We start from the raw sequence: 22398 nt of genomic DNA, 5'->3' as shown, positions 1-22398 counted from the left end.
TCTTGCAGTTCCTGGAGTGGCCACTTGAGGCTTACTCAAAAAGCAAGTCAATCCCCGTAGATTTATGTGTTCACCATCTTCACAGCCTGATATAAAACAAATTCTCTGTAAGCTGTTTACATCTTATTTTATCCTAAAAGTTAGACCACGTTGGCTGAGGGACGGGTGTTGACACAGGAAGCTTTCCACTGGGCTTCTACTTCACTAATTTGAGTCACAGAACCAGACCTCTCAGACGAGTTTGTGGTGTTGGTGACTTTTAAAGGAGTTTTAAAGGAATTATCTGCCAAATAATATGGCTCACTGTGAGGTACAGCCCATCCAAGAAATCTGTGCTCCAGTTTTGGAGAGTCTGCTTGGATTTTATTGGATTGTTATTTAACATTAATTAGTAGATAGCTGTGCACTGGAGACAGACAGTCTCTGGATACCGCTTTTAGCCTTACCTGATCAAAGCACTACACCCTCTAATCGAAATTCAAAACACACACACATATTTGACAACTTGTAAATTTTCAATAAAAATGTCCATGCGACAGGTTGTTGCAAGGCAACATGTGATCATGATATACCCTTCATAATAAAGGTTTTGTTGATAGATGTTACTTTAGAGAAATTAAAATCATATGATGGTTTTGTATGGTGTTACAGGTGCATAAATGCTACAAATGGGTCAATTTTGCCTATTGGTAGGTGGTTACTAGGCAATGTGATGACATCATAATATCTGATATAGATAAGAACCTTCACGGGCCTAAGAAGTACCTGTGTGCCAAGTTGCTCAACTCCAACTGTGTATAGAGGAGTTGGCAGGCAAACAAATAGACAGTGACTTATGTATTACAGGAAAATGCTAGCGGAACAATTCTCAGAAAGTGCACAACTTGCTGCATTAAATTTAAGATGACACTAGTGTGTTTAAATTCACATACTGGATGTATGCAGAGTACATTGTGAACTACATGGTCTCTCTTGGAAATGAGATTTTTAATCTCAATGAGATTTTTACCTGGATAAATAAATAAAGGACTAACATGGAAGTGCTGTGATCCAAACTTTTAAACTCTGTGTACACATGATACTATCAGCGTTAAGCACCACAGCCTAAATAGCTCTGGACACGGAGCTTGCAATCATTCATCCACAAATATCATCAATTTTCAAAACTTCTGCATGTGTTTTCGGACTATAAATATCAAGAAGTTGGGCAAATGTCACAAACATCTTGTTGAGAAAGAAAAATCCTCGAAGAATTAAAAAAAAAAACATTTACGTGGAGCTTCAAGAGGTTTCATGCAATTTGAAGAAAAACTGCAAACAAAAAGATCTTATTCAAACATTATTTAAATCATTTTGGTTACATTTTAGCATAGCAAGGGTCCATTGTTCCACTGTAGGCAGATACACTATATGGGCAAAAATATTGATATAAAAGTATAAAGTGTAAGAAGTAAAGTGGGTAAAAGTCACCAATGATCTGCTGGTTCAATAACTTCAGAGCTCCAAATCTCTTCTGGGTTTAACATCAGCACAAACACTGTGTGCTTCATGACACGCGCCTTCATGGCCTAGCTGCTCCTGTAGGGTTCATGTGTAGATTTCCCAGTACTTTTGTCCATATAGTGTATTACATAGGCAGTAAAAAAGAGATCTCAGTCAACCCAAGAACATCTTAGCGATTCATACCACCACCTGATTTACTTTAATGAGCTGTGTTTGAGTCAAAATTATGCTGCAGCGTCCAATTGTAAAAGAAAAGGAAACTTTTTTTTCCTTCTACCGGTAATTTGTGGAAAATGTATCCTTAATATTTATTTTGTCAGTCCAACCATTTTTTTAAAATCAGCTGTTAAAAAAAACATGCAAATAGACAAGTAGACAAACATCAGATTTGTAAATTTTGACACGAATACATGCATTCCTTTTTATTCACAAAACCAGTCCAATTTTCTAAACAAATACAAAGATTGGTTATTTTTAAAAGCTGTAGCTACCCAGCAACATAACTAAATCATAAAAATATGACAAATAAACAAATAAATTTAAAAAAAAATGCTTGTCCCAGTGCTTTCAGTAGGGTAGACTCAGAGCAAGTGCTGTCTCTTAGTGCTTTTGCCCTGAGCAGTATTGGCACATGCTCAGTAGGGCCACAGTAACAAGGCTGCCAGTTTCACTAAAGGAACAGTTTGGAAATGCAGAGGAGGGCTGATTGAGGAGATTACAGTAGTGACGGCTCTGGCGAACAACATCTTCAAGCCAGCGAAGAATCTCAGGTGATCTGCCCATTAACATGACTTTTTTTTCTTTCTTTTTTTTTAAAAGTTTCATTACAATCCAAAATGGACAGCACCACAATTTGAAACATTTTCTTGACTGTCAAAGGACAACCACTTAAATCTTTCTGGAAAGTAAAATGAAATCATAAAGAAGACGAGGGCTTTGAGTAACATAATGGTGAAGAATTACAATAATGTTTACCATTAGCCACTAGTTTTTAAAATATAGCTGTAAATTTACATTCTCTACACAAGTACTTTATCTTTCCACACATGAACAACATTAACACCAAACACAGAAATTAGTTGATTGTCCACACTCAGTCCGTCATTTCTGTTTCTGGCAATGAGCAGTTCCATGTTTAAGCGACAGAAAAAACCTGCTGGGATAAGGACAAAAGGTACCAAAATGGAAACATAGAAAAGGGAATGAAAGTTGCCATAGATGCTTTTCTTTACGTTTTCATTTTTGGTTCAAGGAATAAGTAGGTGCATCCATTATCCGGCTGATTTTTTTCCTCTTTTTTTCTGCTTTTATTAGTTTAGTTTTTTTGTTTTTTGTTGGGGTTTTTTCTATAATTTTATTTGTTGCTAGCTTGTTTATTAGCCAGTGTCTGTTCCGGAGACAATCCAGGAGTTGGCATTGCACTTCATGGCAGAGCTTTGGGTAGGGAGCGGAGGAGGAGGAGGAGTCCTACTGGAACCACCGGAACGCCGCTCCTGTAGGAAGCATCACCTTCTTGGAGAAACAGAAGACAAAGAGGGAGGAAAAAGGGGGGAAGGGGATGGGAGAGGAGAGGAGCAGATAGGGGAAGAGCAGAGAGAAGATGCGGGTGTAGTTGTTAATGAAAAGCAACACATTCTATTTGGCATTGCAAAGATAATGTCAAGTCCACCACTTAACTGCTAAACATTTTTCGAAACTTGAAAATCGAGGCGTGTCTAATGTTTCCCTCCAGTTAACAGAGAGTTCCTCTGCCTCATTTTTGGGCACCAACCAGTGATTAGTTAATGAAACAGTGATTGCTTAATGCATGAAGTAAAATTGTTTGCTACCAGAGGCCATAGTGTGACAACTTGTTGAGATTCAATTAGCAATCTCACACCAGTCATACAAAAGACGAGGACAAAAAACAAAAAACTTGAGATGAAGGTGAAGTATTTCCAATTGACAATCGACTGGAATGATTAATGTAAATTAAGTTTAGCAGCTAATCAGTCGTCCACCACTTCCATCCCCCACCCCTGGATGACTAGGTCTGAAATCTTCACATCTTTATCCTCGGCAGCACCACAGGAACAGGCTTCAGTCCTGGCTTCACACAAAACCCAATATGCCACATTTATTATTTAGCCACCACACGCGTTGCTCTCCCACACCATCATCAATGATGATGCCGTTTCCCGTCTCCCCCACCCCTTCACTCTCTCTCTCGCTCGCTGTGGTTATCTGTGTGCCTGATTGAACTGAGCAGGAGTGGCACACATGCATGCAGCTGCAGGGCTCAGCAGCAGCCTGCCAGTCGGGAGATAGAGAGCAGCTCGGGTCCCTGGAGCCGCAGCACGGCTGGCGTCCTGTAAAGTGCAACTCGATTCTGCAGCACGGATTCTTCCTTTAGGCCGGCTCTGCCTGGAGCGAGGCAGGAGGAGCTCGGGAAACATTTATGCACCCACACACACTCTCGCACCGAACCAATATGTATTCAAGTACAGTCACACACCTCCACACACAGCGGCACGTTAACCGACACTCACAATACACCCCCGAAATCGCACCAAACAGCGAGACCGTTGAACTAAAATTCTCATAAACGCTGGATTCATTTCCACTTCTCCATCAGTACTCAACAGCAGAAGGTTTCATAAGGAATCATGCATACTGCGAGTGCAAACACAAAAACACACGTGCTCGTGATGACACGGAAAAGTAAACAAAAGATGCACTAAGGGTGTGTACCGGCCTCATATTTATAGTTCCCCTCAGAACAATTTTTTTCGATTCTAATGAAATTCAAATTTAAAAATTATTTGTAACCTGAACATAATCAGACTTGATTTTTTTTTCCGGTAAACTGTTGTGCAGCTCTTTTTCACAGCTGCAGTGAAATTACAAGTTTTTCAACAAAGGCAGCTCGGCAGCAAATGGCCCATTAGTTCAAGAAGCTTGTTTGAAACCAGAAACAATGCCAGCTCTAATTACTTTTCAGGCCCACTTAAACCATTCCTCTACCCTTGAATCAGCAGTACAGTGTTCTTTTGACTGCTATTGTTCATATCTGGACATGAAACTGAATGACAGCAGGGTTCATGCTCCACAGCATTTTGAAAAGTTAACTCCCGCTGACAAAAATAAAACACTTTTGCTTGGGTAAAAAGAATTCAAACAAGGTAATTATTCTGGTGGTCCCAGCCAAATATAACCCACACTGTGCTTTATTTGTGATGTTGACTCAAACAGGAATAATCTGACAGAATATTACGGCGCTGCTCGTAGCTCTGCCTCTCAACGTCTCAACTTCTCATGTTTACGGATGCAGGTTTGAATTGGGTATAGCCTAAATTTTCCCTACAGCTTTCAGTTGATCCTGTCAGCAAATCCTTTTTGGCTCAAATGAATATTAATACAATCCACAAACCCAGAGGTTAACAGCCAATGTACATCTAAGATGATTTGATGATCCGTGTGTTAAAGTGTGCTAGCCTCTCATCCATCTCTGTGATGACCTTTCTGTGGTGGTACTCAGCTGTTAAGAAGACAGACAGAGGACACAGCAACATCTGGCACTGTCGCAGATGTCAAAAATCTGGTAGGGGCTAGACTGACCATGACGTAATGTGTGCGGAGGGAAAAACAACACATCCCTCGACCGAACTGTAAACGCCGTTTTTCCTCATTATTAAACATGTGCAATCAATGGAAAAATGGCAGCGTTTCAGGAATAGAAACCCCCTTTTTCACCAACACTGATTGCAAAGGTTCAAACAGATGGGATCTGTGGGTGTGAAGTGGCCAATCACTAAAAATCTATGGATGTGTTTTTTCGAACAATGCATGCACATTTGTCTTACCGGTGTGGACTATACCACAAAAGTCAAATGAAATTAATGTTTTTTTTAAGAGAGCTCAGGTTACGCTGCTTATTGTTATCTGTTACTGATCCCCGGAAACCAGTTTAACCTATCATGAAATCATGTTTTGGCCCCAGGGCACCGGTGAATGTTCTGGCTATTGTTCTCATTGCTTTATCATCAACAGTTTTCACTACTTTTTCACAGACACCCACAAAAAAAAAAAAGGAACGAAACACAAAGCATCTCTGCACACAATTGCACATGTGGGATGTTGCAGCGTCTGTAGCTCACAACGACCAGAAAAGAAAAGAACCTTTAAAACAACTGAGTCAAAAACCGCGAATGACCTCCAGCTGGCATAAAGATTCACTGTTTGTCTGGCTGAGGCGATGATGCATTTTCCTAAGCAAGCGCTCTCTTCCAAGAGTCGATTGTGATTGATTGTAAATACATTTGATACGATTCCTCTTACTTGACCACTAAACACAGCCAGGACCGGAGTAATTACACAAACACAATCTGATCTATCAACCCAAAGGCCTTGAATTTATTATTTATTATTAAACCATACACATGCACTGACATAATCAGTTGTTGTCTTCATTGATTTGTCTGCTGATTATCATCTCAGTTACTTATTAATTGTATAATGTGACCAAAGTCTTCTTCAGACATGGAATATGGAGTTGCTAACTTCAGTTAAACTGTTATTCTGTCATTTTAATAGTTAATTTTGTTTTATTAGCGATGCCTTCAAAGACACTTTACTAGAGTTCAGTAAACACATCAAACCTTTACTGAGGATTGCAGTTTAACTGTAGCTAACAGCTGTGTGCTCTGTGACTACACAGTGTCATATTTATTATTAGATCCTCATCCATCCTGCCTCCATGTCTGGGGCAGACTAATTTATCAAATATTTTCTCAGGTTTGTGCTACATATGAAAATGTGCACCACTCTCATGGTTGGATCCTGCAAGTATGTAAAAAAGCCCAGGGGACTCCCGCAAACTGACTGTCTCCTGTCCCGTCTTCATTTTGGTAAAGATGTTGCCCTAAAGGTTGTGTTTTACAGATATGTCACTTTAACAGATGTGAAACTACTAAAGCACAACGTCTGGGGGGCAAACTTCAAATAGTTGTAATGTATGCCAACTGAAGGCATGCTGCTTGGGGCATCCTCCAAAACAGGGCTGCCCAATCCCAGTCCTCGAGAGCTACTATCCTGCAGCTTTTAGATGCATCCCTACTCCAACACAGCTGAATCAAATGAATGGCTTGTTATCAGGCCTTTGCCAAACACGATGGCATGCTGAAGAGGTAATCAAACCATTTGATTCAGCTGTGTTGGAGTAGGGATGCATCTAAAAGCTGCAGGACGGTAGCTCTCGAGGACCGGGATTGGGCACCCCTGCTCCAAAACAATCATGTCTCGTAGTAAGCCGAGCAGCTCATGAGGTGGCGCAGGAGAGATTTGCAGATACCACGATTTATATCTTAATCTTGTGCGTGAATCCTTTGATGCAGTTCACACCTGTGGTTTGTTGAAAATGATATGTAAATGTTACCCGGTCCAAAGTACCGTGGTTAAATTGCCTTTTGTTGCAAAATAGGTGCAGATTACTTTTCTACTCATCATCTAACGTTTGACTTCAACGTTCATCTTAACTTTAACCCATCAGACCCACGGCCATTAATCCCAGATCAAAAGACACATGGACATCTATCTTAAAGCTGCGTTTAAACTGAAAGATTTTTAGAGGCCTCTACGTATTGTAGCTCTTTCAACAGTGTTTCTAAACAATAATATTCATCTGTTCGACACCTGAAGATTTTGTTGTGTTGTTGTGTATAACATATATGTCTTAAAATTGTTTTAACCAGCCAGCATTTACTTTAAAAATATTTAACACTACTGTATTTAAATTTCTGAGCTGGACATTGATGTAAGCAAGGCAACATTACCTCTATTACTACGGGCCCTTCGGAGATATCAGCCATGGCTAATTTACATTTACAGTCGACTACAACCACAGAAGTACTGATCATTCATCGCGAGTTAGACCAAATATTAGACAAACATCAAGTTATAAAGTGTCAGATTTTTTTCTGTATGCGATGTGCACAATTTCAACAATATTTATAGAGATCTGACTGCAAAACCATCAATTTAGACGTCCGTCCTCTGTAGCCCGACCAGACATCTCTATTGTTTTTTTAGACTGATTATAGCAATGGATGCACACAATACTACGCCGCATTGATTAAATCTACCTTTTATATCTTATATTAAAAGAATACTCAGTGGGAAATGCTACAGCAGAAGCAATATTATAGATTGACTTAATAAAATGTTAAATACAGCCTACAAGGCAATCAGACCATTTTTTTTAAGTATGAAAGAAGCCAGCCTATTGGTTGGGTTATTGCCCTTTAGTCAGTCAGGTAGTTGTATTGTGAAGTTAAAGTGAAAGAGAATGCTGCAGTTCAGGGAAAATAAATGTGGCTTAAAGTTGCAGTAACTGGGATATTCTGTGAAATTCAAGATTTTTTTTTTGCCCCCCGGGGCCTCACGGGTCCTTTTCGCTTATAGCAGCAGTGAGTACGACACCTTGGCTGCCTGAAAACCTCGTCTCTCTCGTTGTACCTAACTCTCCCTTGACTGTCCACTCTGACTTGTCCCTCTGCCCGCCCAGCAACTTGCCCACACACCCATGTGTCTCTGTGTCAGTCTGCATGCCTGTCACTTTGTGTGAGTCGCTGCTGTCCTGACTGCCTGATGTACAGTGTCTGGGAGCCAGGAAAGACCATGAGGGAATATGCTACTCCCATATCAGCGTCTGATACTGGCAAAGTGGCTCCCAATGGAAAACACTTGCATGTTTAGGTGTTAGCTGCATCTGAAGCACACAACCACTGAATTTCATAACAGAACAGGCTCTTCTATGAGTAGACAAAAACAACAACATAAAAAACAGCTGGTCTTATCTTTTAAGTAGTCCCGACACTCCAGTACAGTACATCCCAAGCACACAATGACATTCAAGTAAAAACAAAGTACACTTCCTAACCCCGGCTTTCCTTTTACTTTTTTTATGCCAAACAGCATCGCTGAGACTTACATCACTTGAGGGTATTCAGACATAGCACAGAAAGGAACTGCCTTCCCACTTATTTCTATCAAATGTAACATTCCCAGAATAAATCCAGACACCTTCAGCCAGTGAGCTATGAGGTGGCAAAGGCCTCAGCATACTGACTCCCCCTCACTTGCCAATTTTACGCTCCTCTTTGAGCTGCCATGAGCTTTCAATGGAAACCGTCAACACCCTTAAAATAAGCACACTGCTGCTGGACTGCACTTGTGTACCGACGTGTATACGCTCATAGGCTCGGTACAAACACGAGAAGTAAAACCTTTCAATGCAAATTCAGGGAAGCGAAGCCAGGATATTTCTGCCAGTCTTTTCTAGCTGCAGCTGCGCGCACACATAGACGAGCTGAAAAAACAGTCAAAACCATCTGATAAACTGACCGCGCAACGTGTTAAATAAGACATAATGCTCCTTTAGAAACTGTGCGCCGAGTATTAAAGCCACAGCAGACGGGGATGTGCTGCACTATCTTTGATTGGAAGGAAATGTGACACTTAGGGGCTGTCTGAGCTACAGCTAAGGCTCACTGCAGCTCACTGTGGACTGTGAAAGCCAGGAGGATCTTCTGTTCTGGCGCAGGTGCTTCCCAAGTTGCCCTGAATATGCATTAATGGAAAGTAGGAAGTTCTCTTCTAAAGCCCGTGTTTAAAAACTAAATAAATACTGCGTGAAACACATTTTCACAGCATCTAGGCGGTACAGACATTAGTGAATTACGCTGAGTCTCTGCTCTTTCTTCTGACATGATTTCCCCTTCGTGAATCTCAGTCTCAGAGTGTGATGTACTGATGACATCACACTCTGACAGTGCAGTTCGGGCTTTGATCTGTGATCTCATCACCTGCTAAACAAGATCTGCAGGCTTAAGAACAAAGACAGACAAAAATGAAACTTTTGTAGTACTGGCAGAGCTCTGCTCCAAGGGAAAAGATATCAAATAACATTCAGGGTAAAGGCGTAACAGCTCACGGACCTCTTTGAATTAATAAGACCACTAGGTTTATAAAGCAGCATCAGAGGGATTACCTAAAAAAAATGTGAGTTTGTTAGACTGCCAGTCACCTTATCATGAACGTTTCCCACCTTTTCCCAAATGTAGCCTTGCTGCATCTGTGGATCTGCAGGAATATTCACACATCCAAGGAGGCACTGCAGCATTGTTCAACAGAAGTCAGACTTCATCTGTTGCACAACAACAAAGCACTTGTTGTTCTATTTAATATCTGATGTACCGGCCAACTTTATTGTGGCATATTCAGTGAAGTGAAAAGTGACAACATTTCATGTTTACTCCAGCTACTAATGGATTAGGTCAGGCAATGCTTGACTTTGAAAGCACACGGCGTGCTCTGGTCAACTACGCTGCTCTGCAGATGCTATCGTGAGATGATGTAATAGGAGACGCTGACAATATTCATTATTCTTGTATTGCTGTATTATTTTTCACATTTAATTAAGCGGCAATAAAAGATTAGCCTCCCCATATCTGGTCAGAAAAAACAGGGGAAACAGTTTGACAGGGTTATTAAATAAATTAGTTGCAAGTAATTACTGAAGTCAGTGCGATTCTACTTAAAGCTTTGACAGGTTTATGTGAGGTGGTCACTAGGAACATCAGCGGGCTGCGCCCTTCCAAACAACACGACTTCCGTCAACTACCGTGATTATTCCAATCCCCTCGGGTTTGGCATCCGCGGTGTGAACAACTGGTGTTAGGCTAACTGCCATGACAACATCAATTGCAAATCATAAATTAAAATTAAATCCTTTTCTCTAAGAGACATTGAGCCGCACCACCTACATAGCAAGCTGACACATTTCACCATTTTCGGTGAATCACCGACAAAGACAAATGGATCTTCTCATCAATTTGAATCTGAACAATGCGAGAGGCAAAAGCAAAATGATAATATTCATACAGATCAGTCTGATTTTCAGCATCAGGGAACATCTGGCTGTTTTCCCCTAACAATGGTCGTGTCTGACCAGGTTAGTTTCACACTTTCAGCTCACGGAAGGGCCAGTAATAAGTTATGGCGTGTTTGTAAAAGGTTTTTACTCCATTAGCATTTCTGTAAACTTTTTAATGTTGCCAGTTATTTTTCTTTTTTACATTTATTTACACGCTGCATAAAAACTATTGCCAAGGATGCTGTCAAACTACAAATTCCAGCTCCAAGTCAGTCAAACCAGGCACAACCTCCACTCTGACAGAATCAGTTAGTCCTCTAAGGATAAATAAGATCAAATCAATGCTGAGTCACTATTCTTTAAAATTACACATACAGTAGAAGCCCTTTTTCAGTCTGACGTGCTGACGAGCATTGCAATGGATAGGATTTGGGGAGGTTTCCACCTTGTTATGGACGAACTCTTCTGATCTTCTTCTTCTCTCCTTTTTTTTTTTTAGGTATTTCTATATCATGGCTATAATAAAAAGCACTTGGTTAGACTGAGCTCATTAGACAGAGACAGCATTACTGGCTGTGATGCCCTGAAATAGGAAATAAGTAGTAGTAGTACCTCTCTGTGCAGACTTAAGGGGGAAGAATGAAGAAAAAAAAGATTCATGAGTTCATCCTTTGCTTTAGACAGACAAAATTAGGGCCACACAATCAATCCAATTGTAATCTTGATCACAGTTCTGTCTTCCCACCATTCAATGAGCGTGACTGAGCAATATTATCAGCGCTCAACACGTGCCAATCACAGATGTTCCCTGCACCACGTCGCTTGAAGTTACCTGGACTAGTCTGGACGAGTAGCAGTGCACGAAAACAGATAAACAACAGGGAAAAAACCTCAAACGTCCAGCAGGCCGTTTTCTGGAAATCCTTTTGGGTTTAGCAAAAGTGATGTTTACTAGGAAGAAATCACATGCACAGAGCGCTGTGTGTCTGCCCCATAAAGAAACACAACAAACTTATTGAAGCGCCTGAGAAGCCACCACAAACTGCAGCGTTTAATGCATATAATTAAAACCAAGAAAAACAACGTATTGTTGCTGCTAACATAAATCGTATAGCATCAGTTCAGATGTCTGTGAAAGGCAACCGCAACGATGTGTCAACATATCCAGCTCACGGAGATGCACTGAAATCACCAAATGTCTGACTTTGGCCATAGATGTGTGTCCACTAAACACAGTCAGTAACGACTGTTTCCAGAAAATGATCAAGATACTGGACAAAAGTTACATTACCCCCTCGTGCAATTATTTCAAAGTGGTAATAAATGCACTGTATGCAAAAGTTTAATTCACATCCATCATATAGGAACAATGAATGTAGTGCAAGACTTTAAATTATTTGTCAGTAAAGACATTTTAAAGAATACTAAAGCACAGTTTATGAATGTAGTACAATGTAAAGATGATGTTAATAGAATTTGATTCTATGCACTTTTTTATATATATATTTTTATATATTATTTATACATTATAATGTTGGTTGCTTAGCAAGACATAATCTTAAAGGGCTAAAGAGCTATATTAACCTACATTAATCAAGCTAAACTAAGCTAATCCCTTTCTAACGTCACATTAAAGTGTACACACAAGCTAAAAAATGTCTGCATTACTCAAAGTGTCCAGTGAACATGCTATCAAGTTTGACTTTGGATGGTCAAAGTCAGAATGTGGAGACTGAACACCTTTAGCCTGCTAGGATGAGGTCAAGCTGTCACCTTCAATCAACATCAGAAAGCGAAAGTGGTAAAGCTAAAACCAGTTGGAATCATAGATCCAGTTTGTGTCAATTACACCAGCGGCCTCTCCGCTGGTTCACAGGGTTACATATCTGTCAATTCATTATGTAACGGCAAAGCGACACTATTAGGCATTGATCGCAAAAGTTTATTTCCTTTGAGATGGAACATCTGCTCAGATGGATTTCATGATTGGTCATTCTGTCACTGCAGCCAGAGTTAGTTAGGCCGCTGAGTGTGACGGCGGAAGCAGACAGGAAGTTCAGAGTGCCATTTAGATGAACAGGAGTGTCACAGGAGAGAAGGACAGTGGCGGCGAAGGACAGTGGCGGGGGGAGGAGATGGGGGTTAGGTGGGGGTGCATGTGCCACGCTGACACCTGGTGCTCCAGATGACAGCTCTGTAGCCAGATGGACCTTGTTACATGTGTACACATACGCAAAAATGCCCACACATGTATGCTTACATGCATATTGTACACATATTCACAATTACTTCCACTCTGCCTCCACACACACCATTTTATTTGCATTTCCTGGCAGTTAAACAGAGGAACACACAAGGCAGTTTTATATGGGATCAAATCCAAAGTGCTCTAGTAAAGGGAACTACATTAAGTCGCATCATTTTAAAATGACATGCTTGTTTTTTAGCCGGTGAATCAGTCTTCCAGTAAAGAAATGTGGACACAGCGCTTGTTAGTTATGGTGAACAGATTAAAGACACCCCATGGCATGAACTTACCCACCGCACTCTTCACCACCTGTCATTTTCCTGCTTGTGGAGCCATCACCCCACCAAAAAGCCTCCCTGTACTAGCCACATTAAAGGGCAAGGACATTCAGGTATGAATCTCATTTGTGCCTTCCAGTGTGATTCTCAGATTTGTTTGTAAAGTTTAAAAGTCTTTGTGGCAACTTTTACAAAGGTTTTGGGATTTTCCCTGCTAACTTCCCAGCTACAAATCTTAAAGCCAATAATTACAACTGTGTGGCTCATATTTCTTTACCTTTACAGATAATGAATGGTAAATGCATCCAAATAGCTTTTTAGTGACCTTTTGCATCAGAAGGGCCTCCTAAAGCAATGGCACATCATAACAAACACTGTCTTACCTCCAGAGCAGCAGAGGGCTTCTTCTTCAGTTCCTCACATTTGCGAAACTTGCAGATCTGGTGGCCCGTTTTTCGATTCCGGCAGCTGCTGCACTGCTCACAATTAATCCGCCGTCGGCAAGGTGGGCACATCCCACAACGTTTTCGCTTCTTTTTACCAGAGTTGATAGCAGAGGCCAGCTCGCTCTGCACTGGGTACTCGGCCAGGCCGGCCATGTGCAGCGCGCTGTCCGCCAGAAACACTCCAGCCGGCGTCATGATGAAAAGCCCCGGGTTGAAGGGGAAGCCACCCCCTACTCCATATGGGAAGTCAACAGGACCACCTACGGCGTCCGTGACAGACGTACCCTCCAAATCGCTAGCCCCCGAGCCTGCGTCTCCACCGCCAACTCCCACTCCCATTCCCCCAGGCAGGAGCATGTGCTCCATACCGGCTCGCTTTAGCAGTGCTGCTGCCTGGGCAAAGTGCAGCAGGCCATTCTGTCCTTCCAGAACCTGTTCTAGGGTTCGGTCCAACTTGGCTGCTGTCAGTGCAGAGACAGTGGGTTGGGGCTGCGGGGTGGGCTGAGGCTTGGCCGGGTGGCTCTTAGTCTCACTATTGTCTGTGTGTCCATTGGTGGTGGCAGAGGAGACTGCTGTATACTGGGAGAGGGTGCGGGAGTTCTTAAGGCTCTTACTGAGGGGCTCACTGATGATGCCACTGCGGTTTCGGCGCTCTATAACAGGAGAGTCCTGTTTGCAGCTACTCCGCTCCAGGTCCTCTGTCTGGCCACCCTCCGATAGCCCGCTAGACATGGTCCAGAACGTATGTGCCTGGGTTGGGGGTGAGGGTGGAAAGGGGGCAGGGGTGAGTAAGGAGGGACCTTTCCTCGGTCCGTTCTGTGCCCCAGTGAGAGCGGTACCTCACCTCGATGGAGCAGTCAGCCAGGCGACGACAGGCAGGCCTCGAAGCCCTCTGTCCCCACTACTGCTCAGCCCTCATCCACGCTCTTCCATGAGCCATCTGGAAACTTTAGACAGGGAGAGAAATGTGTACGTTATGCATTGATGATCACTTCTCCGAAACACAAATCAACTCAAAAGTACAAAGAACCAGTATGTTGGGAGGGAAACAATATTGACATAACAGCACCTTACACTTCATTTCATATCAACTGTTTCTTTTTCACTGTAAGACTTCAGTTCATTTGATCAATCACCGCGCTTTTCCTTTTGTCTGATTTGCATCTCTTCAAATCCTAGATGTTGCACTGTTCACCAGCTAGAAGCTAAGTGTGTTTCTCAGTACTGCACTGGGAGTGCACAGAGAATTTCTGCTTTAAAAGACAAAAAAACCCAGCTTCCTTGTGTGGACGAAATGATGTTAACAGAAACCAAAACGGCGGCACTGCAGGCCACACAGCAGAGAAATGAGATGAAACTCAGCATAAAGCTCCTTAAGGAGAACAACAGATTTGAGTGGCTCTTCTCGTTCAGGCTTACTCGTGAACACTTTTAGATTCTTCTGCTCTTTTCACGTTACAATTTTATATTTAATCATTTGTGCTTTTATTAAAAAATGTTATTGTTACGTTAAAGACATCAGGTTCACACGAGATCAGGTGAAGATCAATAAATTAGAAAATTACCAAACCTCACATCCTGTTCCAGGCCTCGCAAAACATGATAAAAATGCACAAAATTTAACAGGAAAAATTATTTTATTAATGTTGTATAGTGTAATATTGTGCAAATAATTGAATTAATTATTGAAATGTGAACTATTTGTGTTGGTCTTCCAATACTTCTGCTGCTTTGATGCATAGTAATTAGCTTATGAGACAATAAATAACACTTCTAATAATATATAAATAAATGAATACCTGCAGGGATTAAAACTCGGATGAAAAGAGCCAACTCATTTTTAGTTGAGGCAGAAAAAAAGAAAGAAATCACCCATCGAGAGGGACCAAAATTTTGTCTCAGTAAATCAGCTTTAATTCTGATTCTTTTCTTAACAAACTACAAAAATCAAACCTCGCAGTTTTGGGCTGGTGAAGAAACACCGGCTCCCCTGGAGATTCTCTGATTGGTTAGCGACAAAAAGAAATTACAAGGTAGGGAGCCAAATCTTATTGTTATCTCATTATTGTCCAATTAACTTGTGCTAAGAACAGAAATTTCTTTGGTAAACAACACAAATTGCAACTCAAAGGTTCATTATACCTTCTTGTTTTTTCATTCTCACCTTAAATACTCTGAAGACCTTTGAAAATATATGAAAATATACTCAGAATCATCATGTCGTCATCATTGCCTACAGTGGAACGGTGCTCAGGTGAAGTCGACTTGTTGATCTGCATTGGGTGCAACACGGTTGTGACTTCTGTCAAATTATTTTATACTTCTCTGTGATTGTTGTCTTTCCAGAATTGATCATTACCTTTGTTATGTAAGTACAGGTGTGTTTAAAGACCAACCTGGCAGTGAAAGTCAAATAGCATGTATTGACCCAATTGCAGTTTAGTCATTTAAGAAAAGACTGGATTTATTGAAACTTACAGCAATTTGGTACAAAATATGGGAGAAAATAAATATCTATGTTATTAGACTTTCTCACACAGCTCAATATCAGGTGTTTCTGCTGATAAAAAAATACGCCAGAAGTCCAGGCTTCTCTCATGACCGTCCTTTTCATCGGAGCATCCCTTCATTTTTGGGGGGTTTTTTGTTGTTAAAGACCAAAACTGTGGAGCAGTAAAATTTGGCAAAGTGTTATTATCAAACGGGCAGGTAAGAGATATGAGGAGGGTCACTCACAGCAGACTACAAAGTGGATGAGTACACATGCATCTAGAAGCTTTTAGTGTACGACTCCTGTGACTGCTATGAAAAGAGAAAAAAAACTACGCCGCTGTTCTCCTGACCTGTCCGTGTTCACAAACAAGCACACCACCTCCCACAGAAAAGCTGAGGAAATGGCCGGGCAAGTCCTTATAAGGGAAACAAAGGGAAAGGGAGGGGAAGAGGATTGGGGGGGGTGTCTGTGCAGTGTGTGGAAACTGGAAGGCCAGAATTAGTGGGAGGTAAAGCTTCAAAGGCAAGAGCACAGCCCCCACATTCTCACCAGCTCAGGGGGATGTGGCGCCAGCGAACCAGAGCCAGCGCCGCAGCCCCTCAGCCCCATAGTTTCAGTTTCGCCCACTACAGCACTGACCGGGGTCCAGTTTCCCAGAAGCATCCCCTCACTGCCGCTACCTCTGCTCAGCTGTGTGCGAACAGCACGTGAACTCATCAGAGAAGTGCATGGGAGGTTTGTGGCTTTCATGAAATAATGGCACTGAAGAGATAAAAGATAGAGGTCAGTTGTGACTCTTCAGCGAGAACTTAAACGCACGATCCCGAATTAAATATGAACAGCTTATTGTAAAACTGAAGAGTTTCCTGGTTAATCAGGGCTGATCTATTTCGACAGTGCTCTAAATACAGTAAATATGCTAAACGACTTGAGTATCCCACATAATTAATGAACTGGCTCATTTTCAATTGCTGGAATAAATGAGTCCTCGAGCTGAAAATCATTACGCATGAAAATGGCTTCTGATCACTCGTGATGCAACCCAACCAGAACACCAGCTCCAGTAACTGGCCTGTCAATGATACCATTAGTTTGTTGTTTTTTTAAGAAAAGGGAAGTCTTTCAGATAACACATTGGCTGTTTCAAACAGGAGCTCAGTTGTAATAAGTATACCACAATTCCTTTCATGAGTACTTCTGACTTGCTTTGCTTAGCACCCCTATCCCCCAACACCCACATACAGTATGTTGATGCTAGAGTCTCAGTAAGCTACTTTCAGCTCCTCCTTTATCACAAGGTGTCACTCTACATATTTGATTTGCCAGATTTTTTATGCTGGACGTCCTTCCCGATTCAACCTCCAAGGGATTTGTGTCTCCTCCAGGGATCTTTTACATTTTATGTGAATGTGTAGACCACTACACTACAGAGCCGCCTTTCAGGAAACGGCTAACGATATTTAATAAGAGGGATTCGTAGGTAAGCATAAGTTGTTTTTGTACTCTAGCTCAAATATCACTTTGACAAGCGTGGCTTTGAGCTAAATCGTCTCCCTCGATGAAGCATGGTTAAAACCACAATTCTAGCTCTGGGTGATGCAAACTTTTGGTATGTCTATGGAAGAATAATCAGTAAAATATGAGTTAAATTATTATAATGGACAATAGCTGTCCTAAGATTTGCAACACAGGAATCAATTATTCAACAAATTTTTAACCGATTCGGATATGATGGCGTGCAATGGCAAAAAAAAGAGAAAAAAAATCGATGACGTTAAGGAAACCAACCCGGAATGACAAACACATGTACGTAGATTTATATTTCACATGTTTAAAGGATGTGTGTTGCCCACCGAGGCACATTTATTACTTTGGTCAACCACATTATCTAAGAAATGACAGCAAGGGCACCTATCTAAAGACTCACACTCATTCTCCTCTGCTGTGTGTGCGTGTGTATGTGTGTGTCTATATGTGTACACATCTGCCTTCCATCTCACTGCCCTATCAGTCACACTCTTTCCATCACCATAAACCCTGAGCATGGCATATAGTCTTTGGCTAATCATCCTCCTCCACTTCCAGCATCATGGCTCTTCAGATCCCCTCACCGCATCATTTACAGAAAAGGTTTATGTCCTCATGTGAACTGTCTGCTGAGCCACAGCTGCATCTTCTACTGAGTAACTACGATACAGCTCAACTTCCTGTGATTTTATTGGCCTGTTGCTGTGATTTACATAATGGACGGCTAGTAGGAATAACCCCTGTTTTTCTTTTCTAAACGAACACGTTTCTGGCACGTTTCAAGCCTGTTTCCAGAACAAAATGACCGGGTGTGCGTCAGAAGTTAGTAAAGCTGATCTCTGACTATACAGCTTAGTAGGGATAACCTCCTCTAATGAACATCAAACCACAGATTTATTGATATATACTAAGGTCAAATGTTATCTTTAAGAGGGAATGAATTAAAACTTTACACCACAAGTTTCTGTGACTTGGCATGACCCCTACACTGTAACTGGTGGTAACATATTAACGCCAGAATGAGTCTTATTCCTCCTTTCCAGCTCCTTCAGAATAAAAAAGAGGAGTAAAATGTGGCTTGTCGTCTTCTCGAGTCGCTCTCTTTCTCCTTTTTGTTGTTAATCTATCTTCACGCGACATTCTGCACAGGAATTATGGATAAAGGTGTGAATAAAAATGATCAATAAGGTCCGACAACTACCGGTGTCGCCCCTTTCAGATTAACAGGACAAGCCTCACTGTACATCAGTGTGTTTTTGAGCTGGTTTTGATACACCCTCACTGTTATAGTCAAAACCGAATCACCTTTTTAAGCTCTTCTTGCACAACTGGGGAAGCATACATGAGTGTAGAATAAATTTTGGTTTCAGTGGTCGGTAAATCATTTAGTGCAGCTGACAAAATATTTACTAGCCAGTAAAGGTACGACACAGGGCGCTTAATGTGATTATAAAGGTTGCTGTTTAATCAGAAAAGACGGCAAAAATCTGGACATTAATTAGAGCCAGGTGCACGCTTCGTCATCATCGGCCGATCCAGTCTACTGATTTGAACTCTATACTTTTATACTGTAATAAACATGACAGTGTGATACAAAGAGAAGCTGTTGTGCACTGTCACACAGGGCGTCATGTAAAGATGATTTTTTTCTTAATCCAGATATTCCTGATTAACAATCTTCATTAAATTCACAGCTCAGTATCAGTGACCTTAGATTCACAGTCAAACTAAACATGTTCCAGATCAACTGTATTTCTTGCTGAGAAATAGCTAAAAATATCCCTCATGGTTGGGTAATTATGAACCTAGGGCAAGGAAATTATTAGCTTAGCATAATGACTGGAAACAGTGGGCAACTTAGTCCAAAGGTTCAAAAAGTGACCTACTTGCACCTTAAGCTGATGACTTAAAATATTAGTTCTTTTCAAAAAAAAAAAGTGGATGTTATCTACCAGGATGATTTTCTAACCAAGAAATAATAAAGATCAATAACATAGGTTCCTTCTCATCAGTAAGTGGCAAAATGACTTTGTGTGTGTGTGTGTGTGTGTGTGTGTGTGTGTGTGTGTGTGTGTGTGTGTGTGTGTGTGTGTGTGTGTGTGTGTGTGAATGATATCAGTCTCCCCATAACTCTTGGCAAGAAAGCAAACAAGTACATTTCTGGAAATGTCAAACTTTTTTTTTCTTCTAGGCCACACATGGTCAGTACAATCCAATCTTACCTGAGGCAAAGCTGCCCATAACACTGTGTCAAAGCGTTGTAAAAGCCATTCAAAAGCCCACATGATGTCAGGTGTATGACTGATCAGCAAAAATCTGGTGCACACAAACCAAGTGGAGTTTTTCAGGTTCTTTTGGAACCTCAAAAAAAAAAAACTTTCAGGCTTGAAAATCATTTGTGAATGAAGTAGCACTTTAACAGCGCCATAAAAAAGGGAAGACTAGTTGTCAGCACTGCTGTATGAACATAAACAGCTCATTTAACATTCAGATGCTGCTCTCAGCTTGTTACAGCTTAAAACCTGACTGGCTTGTCACCTCAAAGACACAATTTTAAACTGTTTTTCTTCTCCGATTACACACCAGCTGTTGCGAGAGGATACCAAGAGATCCGTGTATATAAATGAAAGCCGGCCCACAAAACAGTGACAGCCAGCTGACTGATGGATGAATGGTTGGCTGGTTCAGTCATTGACCAGTTGGATCAATGGGTGATGGGGGAAAGGAAGAGAGCATTTAGGGCCAGTGTGCGTCTCTCTTTTCCACTATTTCTGGAGCTGCGCCGTGAAATTATCCAGGTGTGAATCTCTACGGCACTTTGCGTCATCCAGTGATCATCCCTGATTTACACATTTAAAAACTGAAGTGAAAAAACAACTAACCTGGAAAAAAAAATCACAAAAAGATGACAAAACGAAGCTGTGTGACACTTTCAGGTGCACACGTCCGTGTGTAAATCACGGGATCTGAAGTGGGCTAACTCCTAGGTAAGTTTCCGTCACTGACGTCACTGCTTGCGCACGTGTCAGGTAATCGCGGTGAGCTTTTTGACAGAGGTGGGGGGGTGTGATTTCCTGCATGGTTATGAATCATTTGGTCCCCCCACGAACTCCGGAGCAGCTGACTACACCTCTAGACCTCCAGAGAGAAAGCTTAATGCGTTCAAGCGATGCGCGACGCAAATGCACTCCCTCCCTCCCTTACCTCCCCTTTCAGACGCGCTGTCTGCGGACTCTTTATTTGTCCACGGTGAGCTACACACTCTATTTCCCCTACCTCCTGCGTGTGCGCACACGGGCGCACACGCACAAAAAGGCAGGGGGAGTTAGAAAAGCCTGGTGACAATAATTAGACTCAAGGCTTCATCCATTGTCCACAACCTGCTGCGTTTCTATTTTCCCTAATTAGGCAATGCACACAAAAGTTAGAGGAGAAAAACAACCACGCCGCGCACACTGTGACTTCAAATTATTCGCCAGCATATGGAGGACTTGGAGCTGCGATATCATCGGTGGCGGATTGCAGGCGGTGAGGAAGAGAGGAGGAGGGGGGTTGACTGTAAAATCTGCAGGTAGCTCGAGAAACGCTGCCGGGGAACTTTCTAATGATGCCCGGAGAAGAACGGGGGGGGTTAGGAGATATAAGAATAGTATATGTTTAAAAAAGAAACAATAGTCTCTTCAGGTCTCAGTGAGAAACTGTGATATTCGTTTTGCGGTTAATGGTTAGAGGTGACTGCTGAATAAAAGTTTCAGTCATAAACTGACAGTCTGATGTCAAATATAAGCGTGACCTGACTCCAGGCATTTCTTTCATTAAGTGTAAACGTCAAGTTTGGCGCGCATCATTAACAGCTGATTCACAATAAACCAGCGGACTTTTTGTTCCGGTGGTGTGGCGATCCGTATCGGCGCTGAGGGCGACTTGTTAAATGATGAATCCTGTTGACATTGGCTTCTGGGAGAAGCTTGTAAAACATTTCCTTCAACCTATCACATTAAACTCATCAGCTTTTTTCCCTTCATCATTTAATCACTAAACAGATCCAAACAACTGGCTTCTTCCCGGACTCTGTTTGAGCACAGTAGCCTATCTGCGGTACCAGCATATGCTCTGCAGTCACACAGAAGCTCCCAGGTTCACCCTGCTATAACTTGATCCTATACAAAGATGACATCCCAACTTTCAGCACACTTCAACAAAGTGTGATTCCCCCCTCCATCCAACCCCTCCTCCCTCCTTTTCTATGTATCTGCATATTTGCAAACACGGGCCCATTTTATTCGCACCTACCAAAGCAGATCCGAGCAGAGGGGAGGGCTCCCACAGTCCGAGCGGTCCGTCTCTCAGCCTGCCGTGCAGAATGGTGACAAAAAAAAAAAGAAGAGGGCAGGGGGAGGCAAAAAAGCTTCTTCTCCGAGAACACAATCCTACAGAGTGCCTCTCTGTTAATGGTAAATGTGAAAAGAAAAAAAAATATTCACCGTCAGTTATTTCGGAAAAGCGTACTTTCTCAGAGGCTGAACGCGTGGGTTCCCAGAGCTTTCTCGGTCCTTGCAATCCCACCTCTACATCCCCGCTTGCGGAGAGGAACATGCAAACACATTTCATAGATTTTTGGAGCTTCGCGGAAAAACCGACCTGGACTTTTCGGCGGTGCGCGCACTTCAGCCGAAGCAACAACAAAACGAAAGCGAGGGTTTGGTGTGATTTCAGGACAACTGTGGAGCGAGAGCTGTGTCAAAAATAAATAAACACAGCTGACAGCACCAATCTACGCGACTGATTACTTGCTGTGTTTATCCTGTCTTCAGATACTCGGTATTGGCTATGATAGTAGTATTCGACATGATAACAATTATTATTTGCTTTTTGCCCAAACAGCAGAGACACGTGGGCTTAATTGTGTGATTTAAAGAGTGATCTCTGTTATCACGAAGGATCCGGGGTAGCTGAGAATAAACGGGGTTAACCTCAGTTCACCAGTGTGT

The 22398-nt window shown here is 41.9% G+C and overlaps 1 protein-coding gene across 6 annotated transcripts; it reads right to left on the bottom strand.

Annotated features, from left to right (window-relative positions):
* Positions 1-506: 506 nt before the first annotated feature.
* Positions 507-22059, bottom strand: cxxc5a (CXXC finger protein 5a). 6 transcript variants are annotated; one of them, XM_086308644.1, is made up of 5 exons: positions 21701-22059; positions 14231-14333; positions 13324-14136; positions 12953-13023; positions 507-3012 (listed from the first exon to the last, which is right to left on the bottom strand). In XM_086308644.1, exons 3-5 carry the CDS (start codon positions 14116-14118, stop codon positions 3009-3011), a joined length of 870 nt encoding a protein of 289 aa, XP_086164770.1. In that variant the 5' UTR covers positions 14119-14136; positions 14231-14333; positions 21701-22059; the 3' UTR covers positions 507-3008. The 6 variants fall into 6 exon arrangements, with proteins under 6 accessions (XP_086164770.1, XP_086164773.1, XP_086164769.1 ...); XM_086308643.1 differs by having other exon boundaries at positions 508-3012; positions 13324-14333; positions 21697-22058; XM_086308642.1 differs by having other exon boundaries at positions 508-3012; positions 13324-14333; positions 21701-22058.
* Between the last annotated feature and the right edge of the window lie 339 nt (positions 22060-22398).

This window comes from Aulonocara sp. 'chitande type north' Nkhata Bay, linkage group LG10 (assembly GCF_057382095.1).
Source record: "Aulonocara sp. 'chitande type north' Nkhata Bay isolate Kocher_YH1m ecotype deep benthic linkage group LG10, A_spYH_male_GT1.1, whole genome shotgun sequence".
In the NCBI taxonomy this organism is placed as follows: Eukaryota; Metazoa; Chordata; class Actinopteri; order Cichliformes; family Cichlidae; genus Aulonocara; species Aulonocara sp. 'chitande type north' Nkhata Bay.
The sequence above is the reverse complement of the archived record's forward strand: the minus strand, read 5'-3'. Positions and strand labels throughout refer to the sequence as shown.